The 25,879-nt window shown below is 46.4% G+C and overlaps 1 protein-coding gene across 3 annotated transcripts in view; it reads left to right on the forward strand.

Moving 5' to 3' along the window:
* The window catches only part of LOC121656050 (spectrin beta chain, non-erythrocytic 1), a 180,194-nt gene that overhangs the window by 70,993 nt on the left and 83,322 nt on the right, over positions 1-25,879 (forward strand). For all 3 annotated transcript variants that reach the window (XM_042011042.1, XM_042011041.1, XM_042011040.1), the window contains 9 exons: positions 4,758-4,931; positions 10,042-10,133; positions 15,120-15,200; positions 16,177-16,292; positions 16,376-16,488; positions 22,288-22,475; positions 22,623-22,740; positions 25,081-25,239; positions 25,627-25,722. In XM_042011042.1, coding sequence (XP_041866976.1) covers positions 4,758-4,931; positions 10,042-10,133; positions 15,120-15,200; positions 16,177-16,292; positions 16,376-16,488; positions 22,288-22,475; positions 22,623-22,740; positions 25,081-25,239; positions 25,627-25,722 — 1,137 coding nt within the window. The remainder of the gene's footprint in view (positions 1-4,757; positions 4,932-10,041; positions 10,134-15,119; positions 15,201-16,176; positions 16,293-16,375; positions 16,489-22,287; positions 22,476-22,622; positions 22,741-25,080; positions 25,240-25,626; positions 25,723-25,879) is intronic.

The raw sequence follows: 25,879 nt of genomic DNA on the forward strand, positions 1-25,879 counted from the left end.
TCTGCAGGAGGATGGACTCCAGATCGTCTGGAAATGACCTGATAACCCTCCATGAATGATGCAATAGTTGCTTCTCTAAGATCATGGCTGATGTCTTTCCTCCTTAGAATCATGTTTTTCTTCTGCGTTTTTTGAGGAGCTCACACTGATGATCAATTAATCAGAGCATTGATTAGCAGTGTATAAATGGAAGTGTTTCTTTTTGCTGGAAGCTTCCTTCACTGGTGAATTATCCAAAGTTTAATTCATGTGTGATCAAGTCTGAATAACTGACAAACTTCTCTCTGAATGTGGAGATATCGCTAGTCTTATCATGGGAGGAGGCCAGAATAATGAAGCCTGGAGGTCCTAGTTGAGCTGAAGTTTGATATAAACCCATTTCAAGCCTTAAAGAATGACCACAGCCCCCCAGCTCTGGGACAGGGGTTCAGTCTAGTTTCTGCCACTTGAGGCAGCTGGCAAGAATGAAGCTAGTTTTGTTAGGAAAGGATTTAGAGAGACTCGTTCAGGCTTTTGTAACCATGAGGCTGGACTATTGTAGCGCTCTGTATGTAGGGTTAGTCAAGCTGCTCTCGCGCCTGCTGATGGTCCAGAATGCAGCTGCTCGCTTGTTGACCCGTAAGTCAGAGCCCATCTCACCTGTTCTGGCTTCACTTCATCGGCTTCCTGTTGGTTCTAGAGTCCATTTTCAAGTTCTTCTTTCACCTCTACATCCTCTAATGGTGTAGCACCACCGTATTTATCTGACCTGCTTCAGCCCTACACTCTGCCAGGACTTTTAAGGTTTACAGAGAAACATGCTTTGTAAATGACTTGATTTATTGTTCAGCACTTTGATCAAGAGGGTTGTGTTAAGGTGCTCTATAAATAAATTAAATTATATTGGAGACCTTAATCTTCTCCACCCTGCTGATGGAGGTAATATAATGATTTTATCATGACGGATGGAGGAGCTGATATTTCACTGTGTGAACGGACAAAGTCCACGTTGCTTTGCACTTTGTTTGTCCCACCAGCAGAAAACTGAGCCAAATGTCTGCAGTTTGAGTCCAGATCCTGAATCTTGGGTTCAGCTGGGGCTTTTCTGTCTGTGAGGAAAAGCAAAGACAGCAGTGTTATTGTTGGACGGCATCATTAAGGACATATTCTGTGGACAGCCTGCAGGATGTAGCAGCTAACTCATTCATCTCACCTCACTTATTTATTCTTTCTGTTTCTTTTTTTTTTAAGTTTCGGAATTTCTTCCCAATTTAAAACGTTATCCTGAACACGAAGGAGACAATCCACCAATCAGAACTCACAGGACAGTCTGGGCATCAGGAGGATGAGTTATATAATTTACGAGTCTGTCTGTTTAGCCGGTTTCCAGCCATGGCCTGGCTTCAATCCATTAACCCTGGTCTAAGAAAAGCCCAGAAAAAGACCTGGAACTCTGTAAGACCTGGTGCTGCTTTGAGAGGTAGCTGAAATGGACCCTGATAAACGATACTTACAGAGTAGTTCGACTCCTCCGAGGTTGTTGTGATGTGAATGTTATCATCAGTGCATACACAAGCCTCTGCAGACAAAACTTGTTCCTGAGACGCCAAATTTATCACTACTTTCCCTCTGAGATGAGTAAAATATTTTTTATTTAATTTATTCATGTTATCTGTCGATGTGAACGTCCACACGGTACCATTAATTAAAAATATCTTAAACCCTGTCAGAAACCAAAAGATGGCAATCTAGTCCCGCCTCTGAAGCCTTGTTAACCAATCAGAAGACAGATCCAACTAATGGGAGTGTTTTCTGTATTGTGTCCTAGTGTTTCTATTATGCAGCAGCCGTTCAAAGCCAATTAATAATAATAATAATAGTAATAATAATAATAATTAAGCTGCTTCTGTGTTTTTAACTTTCCATCTGTCAGATTTCTAGTTATTGTGGTGAATATAGATTGTGTTGCAATGATTCTCTTTGCATAACTAAATGAATCTGGACTATCAGCACTTTTACAGTTAATTCATTGTTTAAAAAGGGAATTCCTGTTGCCATAGTTTCCTCTGATCACAGATTAAACGAGACTCTCCCAGAGCCAGATTCTGTCCCATAGACTAATAAAACTAATAGAAGGTCATATTGATCAGACAGAGATGGATCTGGGCTGTTCTCTCGCATAACAAGACTTGACTTAAAAAAACAAAAAACAAAACAAAAAAAAAAAACAAACCAAACAAACAAACAAAAGAAAGAGTTAAAGCTTAAAGTGTTGCTCTGAGAGCGTCTTCATCCGTCTGCATCTGTTTGCATCGTCTGCATCCATCTGCATTGTCTGCGTCCGTCTGCATCGTCTGCATCGTCTGCGTCTGTTTGCATTGTCTGCGTCCGTCTGCATCGTCTGCATCGTCTGCGTCTGTTTGCATTGTCTGCGTCCGTCTGCATCATCTGCGTCCATTTGCATCGTCTGCGTCCGTCTGCATCCGTCTGCGTCCGTCTGCATCGTTTGCAACGTCTTCGTCCGTTTGCATCGTCTGCATCATATGCGTCCGTTTGCATTGTCTGCGTCCGTCTGCATTGTCTGCATCCGTCTGTGTCCGTCTGCATCGTTTGCAACGTCTTTGTCCGTTTGCATCGTCTGCATCGTCTGCGTTCGATTGTATCGTCTGTGTCCATTTGCATCGTCTGCATCCGTCTGCATCATCTGCGTCCTTTTGCATTGTCTGCGTTGGATTGTATTGTCTGCGTCTGTTTGCATCTTTTGCATCCGTTTGCATCGTCTGTTTCAGTTTGCATCGTCTTCATCCGTCTGCATCCGTCTGCGTCCGTCTGCATCGTCTTCATCTGTCTGCATCCGTCTGCATCCGTCTTCGTCCATCTGCATTGTCTGCGTCTGTTTGCATTGTCTGCATCCGTCTGCATCATCTGCATCCGTTTGCATCATCTGCGTCCTTTTGCATTGTCTGCGTCCTTTTGCATTGTCTGCGTTGGATTGTATTGTCTGCGTCTGTTTGCATCTTTTGCATCCGTTTGCATCGTCTGTTTCAGTTTGCATCGTCTGCGTCCGTCTGCATCGTCTTTATCCGTCTGCATCCGTCTGCGTCCGTCTGCATCGTCTTCATCCGTCTGCGTCCGTCTGCATCGTCTTCATCTGTCTGCATCCGTCTGCATCGTCTGCATCCGTCTTCGTCCATCTGCATTGTCTGCGTCTGTTTGTATTGTCTGCATCCGTCTGCGTCCGTCTGCATCGTCTTCATCTGTCTGCATCCGTCTGCGTCCATCTGCATTGTCTGCGTCTGTTTGCATTGTCTGCATCCGTCTGCATCCGTCTGCGTCCATCTGCATTGTCTGCGTCTGTTTGCATTGTCTGCATCCGTCTGCATCCGTTTGCATCATCTGCGTCCTTTTGCATTGTCTGCGTTGGATTGTATTGTCTGCGTCTGTTTGCATCTTTTGCATCCGTTTGCATCGTCTGTTTCAGTTTGCATCATCTGCATCGTCTGCGTCCGTCTGCATCGTCTTCATCCGTCTGCATCCGTCTGCATCCGTCTGCATCGTCTTCATCCGTCTGCATCCGTCTGCGTCCGTCTGCATCGTCTTCATCCGTCTGCATCCGTCTGCATCGTCTGCGTCCGTCTGCATCGTCTTCATCTGTCTGCGTCCGTCTGCATCGTCTTCATCCGTCTGCATCCGTCTTCATCCGTCTGCATCCGTCTGCATCTGTCTTCATCCGTCTGCATCCGTCTGCATCCGTCTGCATCCGTCTGCATCGTCTTCATCCGTCTGCGTCCGTCTGCATCGTCTTCATCCGTCTGCATCTGTCTGCATCGTCTGCGTCCGTCTGCATCGTCTTCATCTGTCTGCATCCGTCTGCATCCGTCTGCATCGTCTTCATCCGTCTGCATCCGTCTGCATCCGTCTGCATCTGTCTGCATCGTCTGCGTCCGTCTGCATTGTCTTCATCTGTCTGCATCCGTCTGCATCCGTCTGCATCGTCTTCATCCGTCTGCATCCGTCTGCATCGTCTTCATCCGTCTGCATCCGTCTGCGTCCGTCTGCATCGTCTTCATCCGTCTGCATCTGTCTGCATCGTCTGCGTCCGTCTGCATCGTCTTCATCTGTCTGCATCCGTCTGCATCCGTCTGCATCGTCTTCATCCGTCTGCATCCGTCTGCATCTGTCTGCATCGTCTGCGTCCGTCTGCATCGTCTTCATCTGTCTGCATCCGTCTGCATCGTCTTCATCCGTCTGCATCCGTCTGCATCGTCTTCATCCGTCTGCATCCGTCTGCGTCCGTCTGCATCGTCTTCATCTGTCTGCGTCCGTCTTCATCGTCTTCATCCGTCTGCATCCGTCTGCGTCCGTCTGCATCGTCCTCATCCGTCTGCATCGTCTGCGTCCATCTGCATCGTCTTCATCTGTCTGCATCCGTCTGCGTCCATCTGCATTGTCTGCGTCTGTTTGCATTTTCTGTTTTGGATTGTATTGTCTGCGTCCGTTTGCATCTTTTGCATCCGTATTGCATCGTCTGCATCCGTTTGCATCGTCTGCATCCATATTGCATCGTCTGCATCTGTTTGCATCGTCTGCATCCGTATTGCATCGTCTGCATCCGTATTGCATCGCCTGCATCCATCCATGTCCATCTGCATCCGTCTGCGTGCGTCTGCATCGTTTTGCAACGTCTGCAGCCTCTGTGTTGCAGCTTGGAGAAGGTCATGCTTACTCCTTTTTTTTTTTGGCTGTAGATAAACTGACTTCAGTTTTTTCTGTTGCAGCCGAAACCTACGAAGGGCCGGATGCGGATCCACTGTCTGGAAAATGTAGACAAGGCTCTGCAGTTCCTGAAGGAACAGAGAGTTCACCTGGAGAACATGGGCTCCCATGACATTGTGGATGGAAACCACCGGCTCACTCTGGGGCTCATCTGGACCATCATCCTTCGATTCCAGGTGAGATGTGCATCCTGAGGACAGGTGAACTTCCGGTTGGCTTGACTAATGATGCATGATTTTTGTTTACTTTATTTATCCAAAGCTGCTTTTTTCCCACTCTGTCATTTGATGAAAGATTTCTAACTGCTTTATATCCTAGAAGATGTACAACAGAAACAAAAGGTCATAGAGTTTTGAAAGTCTAAAACAGATAGAAATTCAGATGTTTTTATGAAACTGAGTTGGGTTCGTGTTGCTAAATGAACAGACAAAAAAAAGTTATTTGAAATCTATCTTTTTAGTTTGTTTCTGAATCTCTGTTTATATACGCCGTGCAGGTTTATTGTAAGTTCTCAGCGGCTCCCTCACTTGCTCCTCCGAGAATTTCCTCTGCAGATGTGCAGAAATAAACAGGGATGGATATTAAGACTTATATAACTCACACTAATGTAAACTTAGCTAAAACTACTGATGTTGTGCTAAAAACAAATCAACTATTCTAAGCCTGCTGAGGAACTTAAAAACCAAGGAACTTTCTATGCTATACTACTGACTAAATGTGGTCAAATCTACTGAAAACCATGGTAAAACTAAGATACGCTATAAATGGCAGAATAAAAAAAATTCTCCATCTCTACTCTGGCACCTGTTTTTAAATCACTTTAAAAATCTGGTAACAGTGAGCTGATAAACAGATTACTTTTGTTAGAACAAGCAAAGTTCCCTCAGCCGCCCACCGTCACATCCCACCCAGATGCGGCAGGCCGGGCATTCCCCAGAGTCAGCAGCCCCCGATTAGTGCAGCCAATCCATGTACCAGCTCCTAGGGCAACCACCTCCCTCTGCCCGCCCCCAGCAGCGTCCCGGGGAACAGAGGTCCCCATTGCGCTCACCCTCCCCACTCATGAGCGAGGCCACACGATCAGCCCCGCCCCCCATCCAGTACATGACACATGCCCCCCAGAAGTTGTTTGTGTTGTGTTCGTGTGTTTTGATGTCTAAGTGTAAATAAATCTGAGAGGCAAGTCGCCACCGGTGCAGCCGAGGAGGCCACTTAGACACCCCCTCTGTTTCAGACGATTGTTAAAAAATATTTATCTCCTGCACATGAAAGTGAGCCTTAAATAATTTTTTAGATACAGCATCAAGATTCCCCAGAATGGGCTGGAGTGTCACTAGGGTGTGGGAAGTCTGGGTCTCCCTGCCGAACCTGTTGCCTCTGCTATGATTTTAGATAAATGGATGGATGGTTGAGTGGTTAGATGTTTGTTTCTGAACATTTCATCAATTTATCAGTTTGATGAGAAACAACCAGGCGTTTGACTTCCTTTCTTTTTTCGTCCTCCGCTGCTTCAGATCTATTCTATTCTATTCTATTCTATTCTATTCTATTCTACAGTCATTTAGCAGACGCTTTTATCCAAAGCAACTTACATTTGAGAGTAAGAACACCACAAGCAAGAATTCAAACAAGATGGACGTCATAGTTAAGTGATAGTCAGACTGCTTTGAGTCCAGTTGGACCAGGTGCTGTCATGTAGTGCTAGAGGCAGTGCATATAATTTTTTTAAAAGTTTTTTTTGTAGTTTTTGTAAGTCATTTTGTTTAAATACAAGATCACAATTTCATCAAACAACATCAACTTGGGCATAAGTGCAGCAGCTTCTTCAGTACCTGGTTGAACCAAAGACCTGGACAAATCTTTCTACCTCATTCTGAGTAGAAGAGTTAAGCTAAGTGTAGAAATGCTCCTTAAACAACTGAGTCTTTAGCTTGCTTTTAAAAGTGGATAAGGACTCTGCGGATCGGACGGAGTTTGGTAGATCATTCCACCACCGGGAACAACAGAGGAGAAGAGTCTAGCTACTGATGTGGTGCCACCTTGTGGTGGGAGCACTAGGCGTCTTTCACTGGCAGAGCGTAACTGTGGAGAGGGAGTGTAGCTCTGGATTAAGGAGTGGAGGTAGGCCGGAGCCGTTTGGGTTATTGTTTTGTAAGCCAGAAGCAGACCTTTGAATCTGATGCGCTGCAACTGGAAGCCTGTGGAGAGCGATTAGCAGCGGAGTGACATGAGCTCTTTTGGGCTGGTTGAAGACCAGACGTGCTGCTGCGTTCTGGATCATCTGCAGAGGTTTAACTGAGCATGCAGGCAGGCCAGCCAGTAAGGAGTTGCAGTAGTCAGTGCGTGAAATGACCAGAGCCTGGACCAGGAGCTGGGCCGTGTGTTCAGTCAGGTAGGGTCTGATCCTCCTGATGTTGTAGAGAGCAAATCGGCAAGATCAAGCAACCGAGGCAACATGGTTCTTAAAGGTCAGCTGGTTGTCTACCATGACACCAAGATTCCTGGTAGAAGACGTAGGCACAAGCGTGATGGATTCAAGCTGCACGCTTATCTGTGGCGGTAAGGAAGGATTGGCTGGAAAGACAATAAGCTCGGCCTTGGACAGATTTAGCTGAAGGTGGCGATCCTTCATCCATGCGGAGATATCAGCAACATGCTGATATTCACATTTAGATGTTGTGTCGTCAGGTGGGAAAGAAAGGAAAAGCTGAGTGTCATCTGCATAGCAGTGGTAGGAGAAACCATGAGAGCTAATGATGCACCGAGTGAGGAGGTGTATAGTGAAAAGAGAAGAGGGCCAAGCACCGAGCCCTGAGGCACCCCTGTTGTCAGCCCATGTGACACGCCCCCTCACCAAGATACTTTGAAGGATCTTCCTGTGAGGTAGGACGTAAACCACGAGAGGACAGATCCTGAGATGCCAAGCTCCAAGAGTGTGGAGAACAGTATATGATGGTTGACCGTGTCAAAGGCAGCAGACAGGTCCAGCAGTAAAAAGGACTGAGGATTGTCCAGCGGATCTGACAACCCGTAGGGAATCAGTAACTGACAGGAGAGCAGTTTCAGTAGAGTGGCCTTGCCTATAGCCAGACTTATATGGATCTAACAGGTTGTTGTCTTGGAGGAACTGTGAGACCTGACTGAAGACGGCACGCTCTAGTAGTTTAGACATGAATGGAAGCAGTGAGACCGGCCGGTAGTTTCCAACCTGGGCTGGGTTGAGTGTGGGTTTCTTTAGCAGCGGGGGAACCCGAGCTTGCTTGAAGGCAGAGGGAAAGACACCGGATTTAAGAGAGGAGGTGATAATATGGGTTACTGCAGGTTTGATTGTAGGTAAAATGCTCTGCAGGATGTCAGAGGGAACAGGACCAAGAGGACAGGTCGTGGGTTTTGAGCTGAATAGAAGTTTAGAGACTTGGTCCTCATTTAGAGAGCGGAAGGAGCAGAGTGAGGCACCAGTAGCTGGTTTAGTAAGGCTGAGTTGGTCCGGCTCAGTGAATTGGTTACTGATGGTAGCAACCTTTTCAGTGAAGTAGGAAGCAAACATTTCTGCAGTCAGCACAGTGGGAGGCTGAGCAGGTGGTGGAGATAGAAGAGAGTTAAACACCATGAACATGTCTTGTGTTGGGAGCATTGTGGATCTTGTTCTGATAAAAGGCTATCTTGGCCGTCTTTAGGCTGGATGTGAAAGTTTCAGGTTTTTGCTGCTACTCAGACAAGTCAGTGTGCTCTTTTGATTTGTGCCACTTTCTTTCTGCAGCCCTGAGTCCGGCTCTGTGCTCCCTCAGAACCACTGTGAGCCATGGACTGGGAGGGTTTTGTCTGGCTGGTTTTGACACCAGAGGACAGAATTTGCCCAGAGAGGAGGCGATAGAGGAGCAGAGTGTTTCTGTAGCCTCATTAACAGACAGTAAGGAGAAGTCTGAGTGGGAAGGGAGGGTAGAGTAAACCTCATCAGACAGCTGTGTAGGTCTGAGGAATCTCAAGTTTCTGCAGTAGGACGCTGTTTTTGGAGCCGCTTGAGTGACATGAGGAAGGAAGACAGAGAATTTAACCAGGAAGTGGTCTGAGAGGTGCAGCGGGGTGACGGACAGGTCGGCTGTGGAGCAGTTTCTGGTCAGTACCAAGTCAAGAGTATTACCAGCTTTGTGTGTTGGAGGAGTCTGAACCAGTTTGAGACTGAAAGAGTAGATGAGAGCTAGAAAGTCAGTTGCTGTGGTTTTTCAATGTGAATGTTCATGTCTCCCATGATAATTAGTGGTGTGTGATCATCAGGAATGTCAGAGAGAATCATGTCCATATCAGAGACAAACTCATCTATGCTGCCACCCGGAGGCGGTAAATGACCTGAATGTATGCAGTGATGGATGTAGAGACCTTTACTGGTGATACTCAGGTGATGAGCAGGTAGCCATAGCACGGAGAGGTAAAGTTCCACTTTGTAGAAATAAGAAAGCCCGTTCCACCTCCTCATCCAGCTGAGAGAGGTGTTTGGGTAAATTCTGCTTTGACAGAAAGGGCAGCTGGTCTAGCTGTGTTTTCTGGGCGGATCCAGGTTTCAGTCAGGGCTAGGACCTGAATGTCTGAGACATTTATCAATGAACTGATAATTCTGTTTTGTTCACTACAGACTGACAGTTCCAGAGACCGAAGGTAACAGAGGGTGTGGCTGACGTGCATGCCATTGGAAATGATGGGTTTTGTGGATTGTGGTGTCTATGAGTGACACGTCTTGGGTCTGTACCATATCTGACAGGGATGGGTTTGATGCACATTGTGCGTTGATTTAGTAGTGAGGAGGTTTAAGCTCGGGCCCTTGCTCGGTGGACTCGTGCAGGTAGACTTGCAGGTCTTTACCCTTTGTGGTCTTAACCCGACGTGGGCCGACACAATGGCTGATGCCTCACTGACGCTTCAGTGCACCATGTGTGGTAAAATACCTGGAGCTGACACAGCTGAGCTCACATTGCTTGATTGCAACCAGCTGAAACCGCCTGTATCTGCTTTACCTGAGCAGTACACAGTGGGTGTGGCCTGCGTCACTGCCTCAACTGGTTGTAGAGAGAAGGTGCTAACGAGAGACCCCACACCAGCAATGTAAACAATAACCCAAAACCAAGGCAGAAACTCAGGCAGTACTGAAATCAGTGCTTGTTCTTCTGAAATTCTCTCTTTTATATGGGATTTTCCTCAAAATCTGTTGGGTTCATGCAGCTACATTAAGGTCCAGTTTTGTGTTTGATATTGCAGATTTGGAAAATAGCACTTTCTGTCTTTGTGTCTCAGATCCAGGACATCAGCGTGGAGACGGAGGACAACAAGGAGAGGAAATCTGCTAAAGATGCTCTGCTGCTCTGGTGTCAGATGAAGACTGCAGGGTGAGTCAGTACTGAGACACAACATCTGCATTTATCCAGATGTTTGAACAGGGAAATTGGTTTAAAGTTGTTTGTAACGGTTTACCTTCAGCATCGTTTCTTGGCTCCTGAAATGGACTGCATATCAGAGCAGGAGGACATGATGGTAGACATCCGTCTCCGTTTTATGTCTCTTATCTTCTGGTCCTGATAAGCGTCCCAAACACAGCCCTGTCCTTTGAGCTGGTTTCCCACACAAGTGCAATATGTCCAGTGACAGGCCTCACCAAGGTCCAACAAGAAAAGAAGGAAAGAAGGAAAGTCAGAAATCCGAGCCATGTTATCAAGCTGTGATTTTTAATCCAACAGTGTTTGAACATAATGGATCTTCATCTTCCTCTTCGCCCCACCTCCTACTGTTTGTTTATTTCATTGTTATCTAACCACAAACTTAGATTAATGAGTGAATACAACAATGCACATACATCACAGTCACTGCAGACCACAATCTCAATCCCAAACATTCCCAAACACATCCTGAAGATTCAGGGAATTTTTCCGTTTTTTTTAATCAGAGGAAGCTGGGTTAGAGTTGAGGTTCACCACTAACCTTAACATTTAAGAGCTTTTTTTCTGGTTTGGTTGCATAGGCTAAAGATGGAAAACAGAAGATTATAAGTTGCAGGACTTTTTTGAAGGATATAAAGTAGGGCAGGGACTCGATAAAAAAAATGATCTTATTAATTAGATGTTTTGTAATGGATTCATTTCAATTAATATCATTTTAATCACATAACAATATTTGCTCCAAAAGCAACATTTTTTTCATTTTAATGTATTTTTGTGGACGACTGAATCAAATAACAGATGCAGACATTAATGTTGTAAACTCATCTCTAGTAATGTCTGGAAAAATCCATTTAATTGTTTTTCAATTCCAAACACTAGAAACAGAAATAGAAAACATCCCTAGTGAAAGTATCATCTTAAGTCCTTTAACCAGCAGCTCCAGCTGTTCTCTGGTTAAGAGTCTACAACATGTTACAGAACTTTAACTTTCTACATGTTTTCCTCCACACGCTTTATTAACAGGCATTAACATGTGACAGTAAGCCAGGACGGGATCAGCCAGCAGCAGCTTCAGGGGTCTGAAAACTGGCTAAATATATCGCCCAAGCTCTGTCATGTGCGTTGCTCTAATCGGTGTACCAGAACTAGTGCACAGACAAACATTCAGTGTTGTTTGGAATGCAAACTGCAGGTAAATACATAAAATTTAATGCAGAAAGGGGATTTAAGAGACTTTGAACGTGGCATGGTTGTTGGTCTGAGTATTTACTGGGATTTCCACCCACAACCATCTCCAGGGTTTCCAGAGATGGTCTGAAGAAGAGAAAATATCCAGAGCAGCAGTTGTCTGGACCAGGATGCAGCACAAGACACACCGGGTGCCTCTTGCCAGCTAAGAACAGGAAACTGAGGCTACAATTCACACACACTCACCAACACTGGACAATAGAAGATGGAGAAACGTTGCTGGTCTGATGAGTCTCCATTTCAGCTCCACATTCAGATGCTCGGCTCAGAATCTGCTGGAAACATCATGAAAACATGGATCCATCCTGCCTTGGATCAACGCTTCAGGCTGCTGCTGGTGTAATGGTGGGGGGAGATTTTCTTGTCCCACTTTGGGCCCCTTAGTACCAACGTGGCCTGGTTTAACCAGCACAGCCTACCTGAGTATTGTTGCTGACCATGTCCATCCCTTTATGACCACAGTGGAGCATCTTCTGATGCTACTTCCAGCAGGATAATGCACCATGTCACAAAGCTCAGATCATCATCAAATGAAGAGGACGTCCCTGTACTAGAAGGGGGACCTAATGAAGAGGATGGGGACAAAATTGTGTCTGTACATGTTTAGTAAAATACCAGATTACACATCATCAGTTAAATTAAATTGACGCTGAATGTCAGAATCCATCCATCCATTTTCTGCCACCTATCCAGAGTCGGATTGTGGGGGCAGCTACCTAAGCAGGGAAACCCAGACTTCCCTCTCCCTGGCCACATTCAACAGCTCATCCAGAGGGATCCCGAGGCGTTCCCAGGCCAGCCGAGAGATGTAGTCTGTCCAGTGTGTCCTAGGTCTGGGCCTCTTTCCGGTGGGATGTGCCCGGAACACCTCACCAGGGAGGTGTCCAGGAGGCATCCTGACCAGATGCCCGAGCCACCTCATCTGGCTCCTCTCGATGTGGAGGAGCAGCGACTCTACTCTGAGCTCCTCCCGGATCACAGAGATTCTCACCCTTTTTCTAAAGGAGAGCCCGGCCACCCTGTGGAGAAAACTCATTTCGGCCGCATGTATTTGAGATCTTGTTCTTTCGGTCACTACCCACAGCTCATGACCTTAGGTGAGGGTAGGAACGTAGATCGACCGGTAAATCCAGAGTTTTGCCTTTTGACTCAGCTCCTCTTTCACCACGACAGACCGATGCAGAGTCTGCATCACTGCGGACGCCACACCGATCCACCTGTCGATCTCCTGCTCCATCCTTCCCTCACTCGAGACCAAGAACCCGAGATACGAGATCTCCTCCACTTGGGGCAGGACCCTATTGCAGACCCGGAGAGAGCACTCCACCCTTTTCCGGCTGAGGACCATGGTCTTGGACTTGGAGGTACTAATTCTCATCCCAGCCGCTTCACACTCTGCTGCGAATCACTCCAGTGAGAGCTGAAGATCACGGCCCGATGAAGCTAACAGAACCACATCATCCGCAAAGAGCGGAGACCCAATCCTGAGGCCACCGAACCGGATCCCCTCAACACCTCAGCTGCACCTAGAGAAATTCTGTCCATAAAAGTTATGAACAGAATTGGTGACAAAGGGCAGCCTTGGCGGAGTCCAACCCGCACTGGAAACGATTCTGATTTACTGCCGGCAATGCGGACCAAGCTCTAGCACCGGTCGTACAGGGACCGGACAGCTCGTACAAGTGGGTCTGGCACTCCATACTCCCAGAGTACCCCCAACAAGAGTCCCTGGGGGACACAGTCAAATGCCTTCTCCAAGGTCACAAAACACATGTAGATTGGTTGGGCAAACTCCCATGCCCCCTCAAAGACCCCGAAGAGGGTGTAGAGCTGGTCCACTGTTCCACGACCGGGACAAAAACCACACTGCTCCTCCTCAATCCGAGGTTCGACTATCCGACGGACCCTCCTGTCAAGCACCCCTGAATAGACCTTCGTGGGGAGGCTGAGGAGTGTGATCCCCCTGTAGTTGGAGCACACCCTCCGGTCCCCTTTTTGAAGAGGGGGACCACCACCCCAGTCTGCCAGTCCAGGGGAACTGTCCCCGATGTCCACGCGATGCTGCAGAGGTGTGTCAGCCAAGACAGCCCTACAGCATCCAGAGCCTTAAGGAACTCTGGGCGGACCTCATCCACCCCTGGGGCCCGGCCACCGAGGAGCTTTTTAACCACCTCAGCGACCTCAGCCCCAGAGATAGGAGAGCCAGCACCAGCTACCCCAGACTCTGCTTCCTCATCGGATGACGTGTTGGTGGGATTGAGAAGGTCTTCGAAGTATTCCCTCCACCGCCTCACAATGTCCTGAGTCGAGGTCAGCAGCCCCCCATCCCCACTGTACACAGTGTTGACGGAGCACTGCTTTCCCCTCCTGAGCCGCCGGATGGTGGACCAGAATCTCCTCGAAGCCGTCCAGAAGTCATTCTTCATGGCCTCTCCAAACTCCTCCCATGCCCAGATGTTCCCAGCAGACCCTCACAACACGCTTGGGTCTGCCAGGCCTGACCGGCATCCTCCCCCACCATCTGAGCCAACTGACCACCAGGTGGTGATCAGTTGACAGCTCCGCCCCTCTCTTCACCCGAGTGTCCAAGACATGCAGCTGCAAGTCCGATGATACGACTACAAAGTAGATCATCGAACTGCAGCCTAGAGTGTCCTGGTGCCAAGTGCACATGTGGACACTCTTATGTCTGAACAAGGTGTTCATTATGGACAGTCCATGACGAGCACAGAAGTGCAACAACAAAGCACCACTCGGATTTAGATCAGGGGGGCCGCTCCTCCAAATCACGCCCCTCCAGGTCTCGCTGTCATTGCACACGTGAGCATTGAAGTCCCCCAGCAGAACTAGGGAGTTCCCGGAAGGAGTACTCTCCAACACCCCCTCCAAGGACTCCAAAAAGGATGGGTACTCTGAACTGCTATTTGGTGCATGAGCACAAACAACAGTCAGGACCCGTCCCCCCACCCAAGGTGTAGGTAGGCTACCCTTTCGTCCACCAGGGTAAACCCCAACGTACAGGCGCCAAGTCGGGGGGCAATGAGCATGCCCACACCTGCTCGGTACTTCTCACCGGGAGCAACTCCAGAATGGAAAAGGGTCCAGCCCCTCTCAAGGACAGTTGTTCTAGAGCCCAAGCCTTGCGGCGAGGTGAGTCCAACTATTTCTAGCCGGAACCGCTCAACCTTGTGCACCAGCTCAGGCTCCTTCCCCGCCAGAGAGGTGACATTTCATGTCCCTAGAGCTAGCTTCTGCAGCCAAGGATCAGACTGCTAGGGTCCCCGCCTCTGGCAGCCGCCCAGCTCACACTGCACCCGACCCCTATGCCCCTCCTGCAGGTTGTGAGCCCACGGGAGGGGGTCCCATGTCACCCTTTCAGGCTGAGCCCGACCAGGCCCCATGGGCAAAGGTCTGGCCACCAGGAAACCTTGTTCCTTGCTTTCTCATCATCATAGGGGTCAGAATCAACTTTCTAATTAAAGGGTTTATCTTTTAATATTTCCTGCAATATCTAAAAACAAATTAAGTGAAAATTTTCGACTGTTCAAAAAGGAGGTAAACAATAATAATAGTCGACCTGTTTAACCAATTTTCCTTCATTTGGAGGAAAACTAGTTCCCTTTAATCCACTTCAGTCTGGTTGAGTTGAGCTGAGTAAAACCTGTACTTTTCTCTTTTCTCTATGTCCAGATATCCAAATGTCAACATCCACAACTTCACCACCAGCTGGAGAGATGGGATGGCCTTCAACGCTCTCATCCACAAACACAGGTAAGAGATCCAGAAGCACTCACAAGCTGAATTAAAACTTTAAAATATGAAAATAAAACCTTCATGTGCTGGATGATGATGAGAACAGGAATCAGCTGTGAATTTTGCAGAAAGGCTGAGTAAAATTACAAAGCAAAGATTTCTGATTCACAGCTGCCTGATTCTGTTTCTTTAAAAAAACAGAAGTTGGTGGATGTGATGCAGCAGAAAGTTTTTACTCAATGGAAAAATATGTTTTCTAGGTTAAGTACAATAAAAGTTTAGAGAAGGTCCCACGGAGAAGATATACTGCAGTTCTGCAGTCAGACAGCAGGGGCAGTAATTTTCCTTAAAAAAACACTTAAGAACCAGACAAAGAGGGATGGATGGATGGATGGATGGATGGATGGATGGATGGATGGATGGATGGATGACTGATCTATAGATGGGTGGATGAAGTGATGGATGGGTGGGTGGATGGATGGATGGATGGATGACTGATCTATAAATGGGTAGATTAACATCAAGCTGCTATTCTAGGTATTGATGAGACAAAACCTTCCAATGGGAAACATTCATCTGCTTGATTCAGCTCGTTTACCTCCTTCCCAGAAGTCCAGCCACATCCCCATCCTTTTGATTTTCCACATTTTCCTGTTATGTAAGAGATGATAATGGAGCAGTTTCTGTGCAGATCAGTTAGTTCGACCCAAAGCAGACCTTGAATGTCTCAGAGGATGCTTCATCTGTTAATTCTGTGTTTGTTTCAGTCACGCTTTCATCTTTCAGATGACTAACTTTTCCGGAAAGGAAAGACACTGAAACTGTTTCAGATTAACGAAACACCAAAATTTGACTCTTGACAGCAAAACAAAAGTTTGAGCTTCACAGTTGAACAGAAAATAAAATGAAACATTGACCCCATCTGGTTTACTTTTGTTTAGAGTAACAGCAGCAGTTTTAAACTTGGTATGTTTGTGTGTGTGTGTGTGTTCAGGCCTGATCTGATCGACTTTGATAAGCTGAAGAAATCAAATGCTCACTACAACCTGCAGAATGCCTTTAACCTGGCCGAACAACACCTGGGCCTCACCAAGCTTCTGGACCCTGAGGGTGAGACCGCACAAATACATCAATTCACCTGGACTATCTCCAGGAATCAGATTTCACGGTCTTTATGTTTTGTGTGTGCATAGACATCAGTGTGGACCATCCTGATGAGAAGTCCATCATCACCTATGTGGTCACCTACTATCACTACTTCTCCAAGATGAAGGCGCTGAAAGTGGAGGGGAAGAGAATTGGAAAGGTGACAACTGATATGCACGGTTTCATCATCTGTTTCTATATTTGATCTGTGAACAGGAAGAATTCTAATTTTTATTCCAGTTTGTCATATTTATGTAGAATTTTGGCACTTTTTAAAAATGAAAGTTTAAAATTTAAAAAAATCCCTAATGAATCCATCAGCCAAAAAGTTGCATCATTGCAGCTGCAAAGAAATCCTCCCATCTTCCCTGGGGAGGCTGGGTCCATCTCCAGTTCGAGTCCTCTACCAGAGTCCTGGGAGCTTGAGGGTCCTCCAGTATCTTAGCTGTTCCTAGGACTGCTCTCTTCTGGATGGAGATGTCTGATGGTTCTCCAGGTATCTGGTGGAGCCACTTCTCCAGTGTGGAGGACACGACACTCCAATCACCACTGATACTACTGCTGCCTTCATCTTCCAGGCTTTCTCCAGCTCTTCCTTGAGTCCTTGGTATTTCTCCAGGTTCTCGTGTTCCTTTTTCCTGATCTTTCCATGGTTAGGGATGGCTACATTCATCACTACGGATTTCCTTTGCTGCTTATCCATGATCACAATGTCCGGTTGGTTGGCCACCACCATGTTGTTGGTCTGTATCTTGAAGTCACACAGAATTTTAGCCCTTAGACCTAGGGGTCTCCAATCCATATTCTGCAGATGTTACTGTACTCTATGCCAGCTACTTGGTTATGGCGTTCCATATATTCTTTGCCTGCCAGTATCTTGCACCCTGCTGTTATGTGTCAGCGTGTGTTAGTGTTTGCGGTAAGATGTATTGTGTCACTTCCTGTGTACCTTGGTTTTTTGATCTGCAACGCTAGCCCTGTTAGCAAAATTGATATTCTCTTCTGTTAGTCCTTTCCACACCACATAACAGTTAACACACTCTCCTTCTGCTTTACCCTTTCTTTTATATTTAGGTTCCGTATTATCTGCTCTGTTTTAAACACTTTCGTAAAGCTATCCATATTAGCATGACTGCTAGTTCTCTTCCTCCATCTCCTGCCTTCTCTTGCTAAGTGTGTCAGATGCTTAGTTACTCCTCTGCCTCCTTCAGTGATAATGGTCCGTGTAACAAATGCAGCCTGTTCATAACTTTGGAGGCTAGGCTCTGCGAAGTGGAGGCTCAGCTCCACACTGTGGAAAAGAACCCAGGAGCTAGCCAAGCCACTGCAGCTGGTGGGGAGCCACTTGAAGAGGCTAACCCACTTAGCTGCGCCCGTGCAGCCAGTGTCCCAGGCTGATTGGGTGATGGTCAGGAGGAAGCATAGCCTTAAGCTGTGGCTCACCACCTGCCTGTCCATGTTTCTAACAGATTTTCCGCACTTAGCGACACACCCGCTGAGGAAAAACCCTGGTAATTGGTAGCTCCATAGTCAGAAACGGGGCATTAGAGACACCAGGGACCATAGTTAAATGCATTCCGGGGCCAGAGTGGGCGATGTAGAATCTTATCTAGTCTTCTGGGTTAGTGCTTCAAGATGGCGGTATAGCCCCATAACACTCCTGGTCTATAGTTGCAAAAACCAACTTAAATACAAGTGTCGCTCTCACAAAATAATAAAATGGCTTAGAATGAGTGGGGCTAGAAGTAAAAAGACATCGAGTGGAACCAAGAAAAATGAAGACAACAACCAAAACAAAGAAAAGAGGAAACTGATGATGGAGGATATAACTAGCATGGAAAAAGGAGACTCTGGTTGTGAGGACCTAATGGGTGTCAAAGCTATCCAGAACCTATGGACATTCAAATCCTGAAAACAGCACTCAGACAAGACCTACAGAACTTCAAGAATGATTTTAGACACAATATCAAACAAGAACTTACCTGCCTTAAGACGGAGATAAATCAAAAGCTACAGAACATAATGGGAGATATACGTAACCATGGCTCAAGGCTAAATGAGGTGGAAAAATGGGTGGATGAAACTAGGGCTGCAACTAATGACTATTCTGATAGTCGATTAGTCATCGACTATTAAAACGACCAGTCGACTAATAGGATTATGTAGCTCATAATAATTAAATGGCTCTTATTTCACTAAGCATGGGGTTATTATTTTAGTATGACGTGCGTCTTTAAATGTTCGAGCATTGCAGACGTACTTCCATAGTACGCAAGGTCCGCGTTACAAACCTCACATGTATTTAAGTTATTTTGTTAGTTTGATGTCGGGGGGTCCCAGACCTTTTTTTCTCATACAAAGAGCAATTTATTGTAATGTGTCGGAACAGTTTTAGTACAATTCATTTATTCAACCTATTCTGTGGTTTAGAGTAGAAGAGTAGAAGTTTAGATTTGCTCTCAGTCTCTTCTCAGTTTCACTCATTCTCTGGTAAACTTTTGCTACAATCTCTGACAAAGTATGCAAGTAAATCTGTTCACTGAAATCCTTGTTGGGGTATTATCATGGGACCTCGTAAACTCTTAGGGTCCCAGACTTTTGACATCCTCTGCTGCTGTTTTGTACCCTGGTCCGCCGCCATATTTTTCCCCTGGCGGACTTTATTGCGCATGTGCAACCTTTAGCAGAGGTCACTAACTAGCAGACTGCGGTCCAGATCCGGACCCAGAACCAGTCCCACATGGACCTGGAGTTAGAGTATAAAATCTGACTGGGTCCGTTCATATTAACTGGCGTAACTTTTACAGTCTTTACAGTAGCAGTCAGGAAACATGCGGACCAATTGCACGTGAGGTAAGCCACCCCACATGGTGCACTTAGCCAATCAGTGTGTGAGGCTCCCGGCCTGGCGGTAAACTACCGCTAGATCAAACAAAACAGGGATAAAGACGACTGCGCTGGAGAAAGGCAGCACGGTTGCTAAATCTGCCTGTTATTAGCAACTTTGAGCTGGTTTTTATGTTAAGGCTCTTGCAAATATCTTCAGTTGTGGGTTTCTGGGCTTGTTTTTTTCTGAGTGTAGCTGCTTATTTGGGCTGGTCCTGCTCCTGTTATGAAGCCCCCCTGATTCTCTCATAGCTGTCCACAATATCAGATTTTTTTGTTAGAAGAGTCCAGACTATAAGAGGGGGGATCTAGGTCACAATTTCTGACAGTCATCAGAACCCCCTCCACACTGCACTAAAATGAACTCAGACTTAAATACAAGTTTTCAAGACTTCACTCGTCTTCAAAGACGTACATGCTGACACAGATTTTGATGGGTCACAGGTTTTAGTGTAACACCTGCATGCCCCTATTCACATGCACGTTCAACTTCACTTGACAGAGCAACAGTGACAATGCCCGTGAATAAATAGGAGATGTGTAATATATATATATAATAATAAGTAGACAAGAGAGTGTACTGGAGAGCTCATCATGCAGACCCTCTAAAAATCTTCTTATCCGTGAGACACAAATCAGTTTCACTGTCATCACAATGTAAAGAGAAAGTTTTCATTTGTTGTTGTTTATTTGTTACCCCAGGTTTTTTCTTTTAAAGATTAGTCATGTATATCTTATTTTGAATAAAGTTAAATTTATTAAATGTTTTCATTGTAAACCTCCCAAACCTTGGCTCCAAAAATTTTTCTCTAACAGAACCTCTTTAAATTTTAGTTGAATACCCTTGCTATAAGTTTTGTTTGTTTTTTTCTTTGCCGACAATAAATTCATTGTTGACTATTTTTCTTGTCGACTGTTGTCAACAACATCAACTAATCATTGCAGCCCTAGATAAAACAGAGATGGCTGATACAGAGCAATTTTGCAAATCCAGCGAGCCCACCCGTCCATCGGCTCAAAACGAGACCATCTCAAGGCCCATCCTGATCGCATTCCAGATATATTAAAGAGAAAATACTCAAAGCAGCCTGGGCAAAGAAAGTTTAGTGTAAGCGGAAAATGGTCATGTTTGTTCATGCTTTGCCCACAGAGGTTAATAATAAACTCCAAGAGTACAAGGACATCAAGAAGATCCGTAAGCAAAAGCAGATTCGCAATCAATCAATCAATCAATCAATCAATCAATCAATCAATCAATCAATCTTTATTTGTATACCACAAGGTACCCTAAGTGCTGCACAAGTAAAATAACAATATATAAAAACATCAAAACAACAATAAAACAAACAACAAAAGAGGAAAGCCTGTCCTAATGATGATGCTTAAGTTAAAAGCCAATGTAAAAAGATAAGTTTTTAAAAGAGATTTATAATCATTCAAGGTTCTGGCAGACCAAAAAGAGGGAGGCCATTCCAGAGGCCAGAAAGGTCTGAAAGGACTCCTTCAGTTTGACGGCGTCCCTTACTGCTGGTGTCCACCAACAAGTTCGGGGGTTACCCCCATGACAGGCACCGACGACCTTACGGCCACAGCTGTGGCTGGCCACCTCGACAATAGAAGCACGGAACACAGCCCATTCGGACTCAATGTCCCCCACCTCACCCAGGACATGGTTGAAGCTCTGCCAGAGATGGGAGTTGAAACTCTTTCTGACAGGGGACCAGACGATCCCAGCAGACCCTCACAACACGCTTGGGTCTGCCAGGCATCCTCCCCCACCATCTGATCCAACTCACCACCAGGTGGTGATCAGTGGACAGCTCCGCCCCTCTCTTCACCTGAGTGTCCAGAACATTTGGCCGCAAGTCCGACGACACGACTACAAAGTCGATCATCAAACTGCGGCCTAGAGTGTCCTGGTGCCAAGTGCACATGTGGACACTCTTATGTCTGAACAAGGTGTTCGTTATGGGCAGTCCGTGACGAGCACAGAAGTCCAACAACAAAACACCACTCGGATTCAGATCAGGGGGGGCTGTTCCTCCCAATCACGCCCCTCCAGGTCTCACTGTCATTGCCCACGTGAGCATTGAAGTCCCCCAGCAGAACGAGGGAGTCCCTGGAAGGAGTGCTCTCCAAGGTTTCCAAAACGGGTGGGTACTCTAAACTGCTGCTTGGTGCATGAGCACAAACAACAGTCAGGACCCATCCCCCCACCTGAAGGCGGAGGGAGGCTACCCTTTCATCCACCGGGGTAAAGCCCAACGTACAGGCGCCAAGTTGGGGGGCAATGAGCATGCCCACACCAGCTTGGTACTTCTCACTGGGAGCAACTCCATAATGGAAGAGGGTCCAGCCCTTTTCAAGGACAGTTGTTCCTCAGCCCAAGCCCTGTGTCGAGGTGAGTCCAACTATATTTAGCCGGAACCGTTCAACCTCGCACTGACATTCTAGAGCTAGCTTCTGCATTCAAGGATCAGACCACCAGGGTCCCTGCCTCTGGCAGCCGCCCAGGTCACACTGCACCCGACCCCTATGGCCCCTCCTGCAGGTGGTGAGCCCACGAGAGGGGGGCCCATGTCACCTTTCGGGCTGAGCCCAACCGAGCCCCATGGGCAAAGGCCACCAAGCGCTCGCCTCCATGCCCCACCTCCAGGCCTGGTTCCAGAGGGGGACCCCGATGACCTACATCCGGGAAAGAGAAACCTGGGTCCATGGTTTGTTGTCGTCATAGGGGTGATTTGAGCCACACTTTGTCTGGTCCCTTCCCTAGACACCTGTTTGCCATGGGTGACCCTACCAGGGGTATAAAGCCCCCGACAACATAGCCGCTAGGATCGTCATGACATGCAAACTTCTCCCCCATGGTAAGGTGGCGGCTCAGGGAGCAGAAAATAAGACTCAATCATCCTAAAATAAAAGACCAGGATATTTTGTTCTTCTCTTTGTTATTTTTCCTACAAACACCTGAACAGGAGAAAACACAGAATCAGTTTAATCTCTTCAATTGCTGTGAAACTAATCTAAAATTCAGCAGAAATGTGACATTCTGGAAATCTGCATCATCTTCCAGGTCTTGGATAACGCCATTGAGACGGAGAAGATGATTGAGAAGTACGAGTCGCTGGCGTCTGACTTGTTAGAGTGGATTGAACAAACCATAATCATCCTCAACAACAGGAAGTTTGCTAACTCTCTGGTTGGAGTCCAGCAGCAGCTGCAGGCCTTCAACACGTACCGGACTGTGGAGAAACCACCAAAGTAAGTAGCCTTCACTCCTTGGAAGTAGTAACCTTCTGTGATGCTGTGTGAGGTCAGAGGTCAGAACTATGCATGTTAACGATCATAAACATGTCATTTCTTTAACTTCAATTCAATTTAAGTTTATTTGTGTAAATATGTGTGCAGGTTTACAGAGAAAGGGAACCTGGAGGTTCTTCTATTCACCATCCAGAGTAAGATGAGAGCTAACAACCAGAAAGTATACACTCCTCGAGAGGGTAAACTCATCTCAGACATCAACAAGGTGAGCACACCTGTTTCTGTTCATCATGATGATCAGTCAGGCCATTAAGCTAGGATTCCTCGGTTACCCTGGCTGGCCTTCACTTGGTTTGATATGATTAAATTAGATTAAATCATACCAGATCAGATTAGGTCTGATCAGATTAGCTTTATTATCATTGTACAGTGGGGAAGCTTTGTTTAGGAGTGATCTTCAGCAGCAGCCATGTATCAGATGTGCATATGTACATATAAACAAACAGTCACATGTATATAAATGAATAAATACTCAGGCGACTATACAATAATAAAAGTAAATGCAAGCTGAAAAGTTTGTAGGATTAATGACAGTGAAATGTAATCAGGAGAGAAGTCTTCAATATAGCACAGGGTGGTTGGGTGATATGGGGGGGGAGGTCATTTTCTGTGTTAGTCTCTTGACAGCCATGGGGAAGAAGCTGTTTGAGTCTGTTGGTCTGAGTTTTTGTGACTCTGAGCCTCCCAGAGAGGACGGTGATAAACAGAGAGTCCTGAGTGGGTGGGGTCGCTCCAGATCTTTCTGGCTTCTCGGAGGAGACGACTCGAGGAGATCTCGTCCAACTGTGAGAGTGGGGTGCCAAAGATCCTTGATGACACAGTGCAGCTGCTGCGATAAGCTGGCTACCACACCGTTCAGCCATTAAGTTAGAACTCCTGAGCACCTGGGTTAGGGGTTAGGGCTAGGGCTAGGGTTAGGGTCTGAGCACCTGGAAAAACAACATCTTCACTAAAATAATCAATCAATCTTAATCGATCAGCATCAAACATCCATGACAACATATAAGGAGACCCAGAGCCTGGGCATTGATCTCTAATTCATTACTTGCTTTCTAGCCTTCCACACTAAAACATATAGTCAGGTTAATAATTAGGCTAACAATCATGTTAATAATCAATTTAAAAGTCAGGCTAAAAAACTGGTTAACAATGAGGCAAATAATCAGGCTAACAACGTGGCTAACAATCAGGCTAACAGCCAGGTTAACGATCAGTCAGGCTATTTCTTCCACTGGTCGCATGTCAGCTATTCTGCTCAGCACTGCCCCCACCATTTCCAGTGGTATTGCTCCGTCTTCTGCGTCAAGCGACAGATAGCTAAGCTCCCGAAAAACGGACCAAATTGTGTGCGTAACCGACGCAGAAAACGAACAAAACTATCCATCACGCTAACAGTCAGGCTAACAGTCCATATGTCCTTCTAGTCTGGTAGCTATTTATTATCTGTGGAATAAAAGATTCTACTCCTGGCTGTTTAAAATTAATTCACCAAAATCCTGGGTCACTCCCACTGCGTACTACTCAGGGCAAGGCAGAAAAAGACTGTTTCAATCAAGTGAAGTGACATCAGCTGTACCAGCTCCAGGTACTTTATCACATGGTTCGCTGAAGCGTCAGCGAGACATCGTTCATTGTCCTAGCCCACATTGAGTTAAGACCATATAGGGTAAAAACCTGTGAGTTTACCTGCGCAAGTCCACCGAGCAAGGGCATGAGCTATAATCTCCTTACAACCCATCCAAACCCATCCCCATCAGACATGGTACAGACCAAGACGTGTCACCCATAGATACTGCAATTCGCAAAACCCGTCCTTTCCGATGGCATGCACGTCTGCCACATCCTCTGTTACCTTCGGTCTCTGGAACTGTAAGTCTGTAGTGAACAAAACAGAATTTATCAGTTCATTGATAAATGTCTCAGACATTCAGGTCCTAGCCCTGAATGAGACCTGGATCCGTCCAGAAAACACAGCTACACCAGCTGCCCTTTCTGTCAATGCAGAATTTACCCAAACACCTCGCTCAGCTGGACGAGGAGGTGGAACGGGCTTTCTTATTTCTACAAAGTGGAACTTTACCTCTCCGTCCTATGGCTACCTACTCATCACCTGAGTATCACCAGTAAAGTTCTCTACACCCATCACTGCATACATTCTGGTCATTTACCACCTCCGGGTGGCAGTATAGATGAGTTTGTCTCTGAAATGGACATGATTCTCTCTGACATTCCTGATGATGACACATCACTAATTGTCATGGGTGACATGAACATTCACATTGGCAAACCACAGCGACTGACTTTCTGGCTCTCATCTACTCTTTCAATCTCAAACTGGTTCAGACTCCTCCAACACACAAAGCTGGTAATACTCTTGACTTGGTACTGACCAGAAACTGCTCCACAGCCGACCTGTCCGTCACCCCGCTGCACCTCTCAGACCACTTTCTTGTTAAATTCTCTGTCTTCCTTCCTCATGTCACTCAGGCAGCTCCAAAAATGGTGTTGTTGATGATGAGGATGGTGATGATGATGTGTGTTCTAGGCATGGGAGCGCCTGGAGAAGGCGGAGCATGAACGGGAACTGGCTCTGAGGATGGAGCTGATTCGCCAGGAGAAACTGGAGCAACTGGCTCGACGCTTCGACCGTAAAGCCGCCATGAGGGAGACGTGGCTGAGCGAGAACCAGAGGCTGGTCTCCCAGGTAACGCACACAAACACCTGATGTTTGGGGGTGTGTCCTTTGACATACGCAGTGTGGCTAAAATGATTAGAAAGCTTATTACAGTGATCAGGATATTCCTCCAGCCATCATCTATCCTCCATAATGTCGCCTTTTCTCCCACCTCGTCACCTTGTGTCCTTCCATTTTTCTTCCGTGCTTCCTTCCCCCTTTCTCACCTCTCCTTGTTTCCTGTTATCTCTCCTTGTTTCCTGTTATCCGTCCTTGTTTCCTGTTATCTTTCCTTGTTTCCTGTTATCTCTCCTTGTTTTCTGTTATCCGTCCTTGTTTCCTGTTATCTCTCCTTGTTTCCTGTTATCTCTCCGTTTTTCTTCTTATCCATCCTTGTTTCCTCCCCTCTTCCCACAGGATAACTTCGGATTTGACCTCCAGGCCGTGGAAGCAGCTACAAAGAAGCATGAAGCTATAGAAACCGACATTGCAGCCTATGAGGAGCGAGTTCAGGTCAGTTGCCTGCAGGTTTCTTTAAATCAGTGATTATTGATAAGTGATTATTCATTACTAGTTATTGGTTTTCGATCTGAGCTTTGACCAGAGTAAACCCTGATCAGAGGGGATAAAAGTACTATAACATCATGCAAATGTTGATGGATCTGGCCCA

This window comes from Melanotaenia boesemani, chromosome 16 (assembly GCF_017639745.1).
Source record: "Melanotaenia boesemani isolate fMelBoe1 chromosome 16, fMelBoe1.pri, whole genome shotgun sequence".
Lineage (NCBI taxonomy): Eukaryota > Metazoa > Chordata > Actinopteri > Atheriniformes > Melanotaeniidae > Melanotaenia > Melanotaenia boesemani.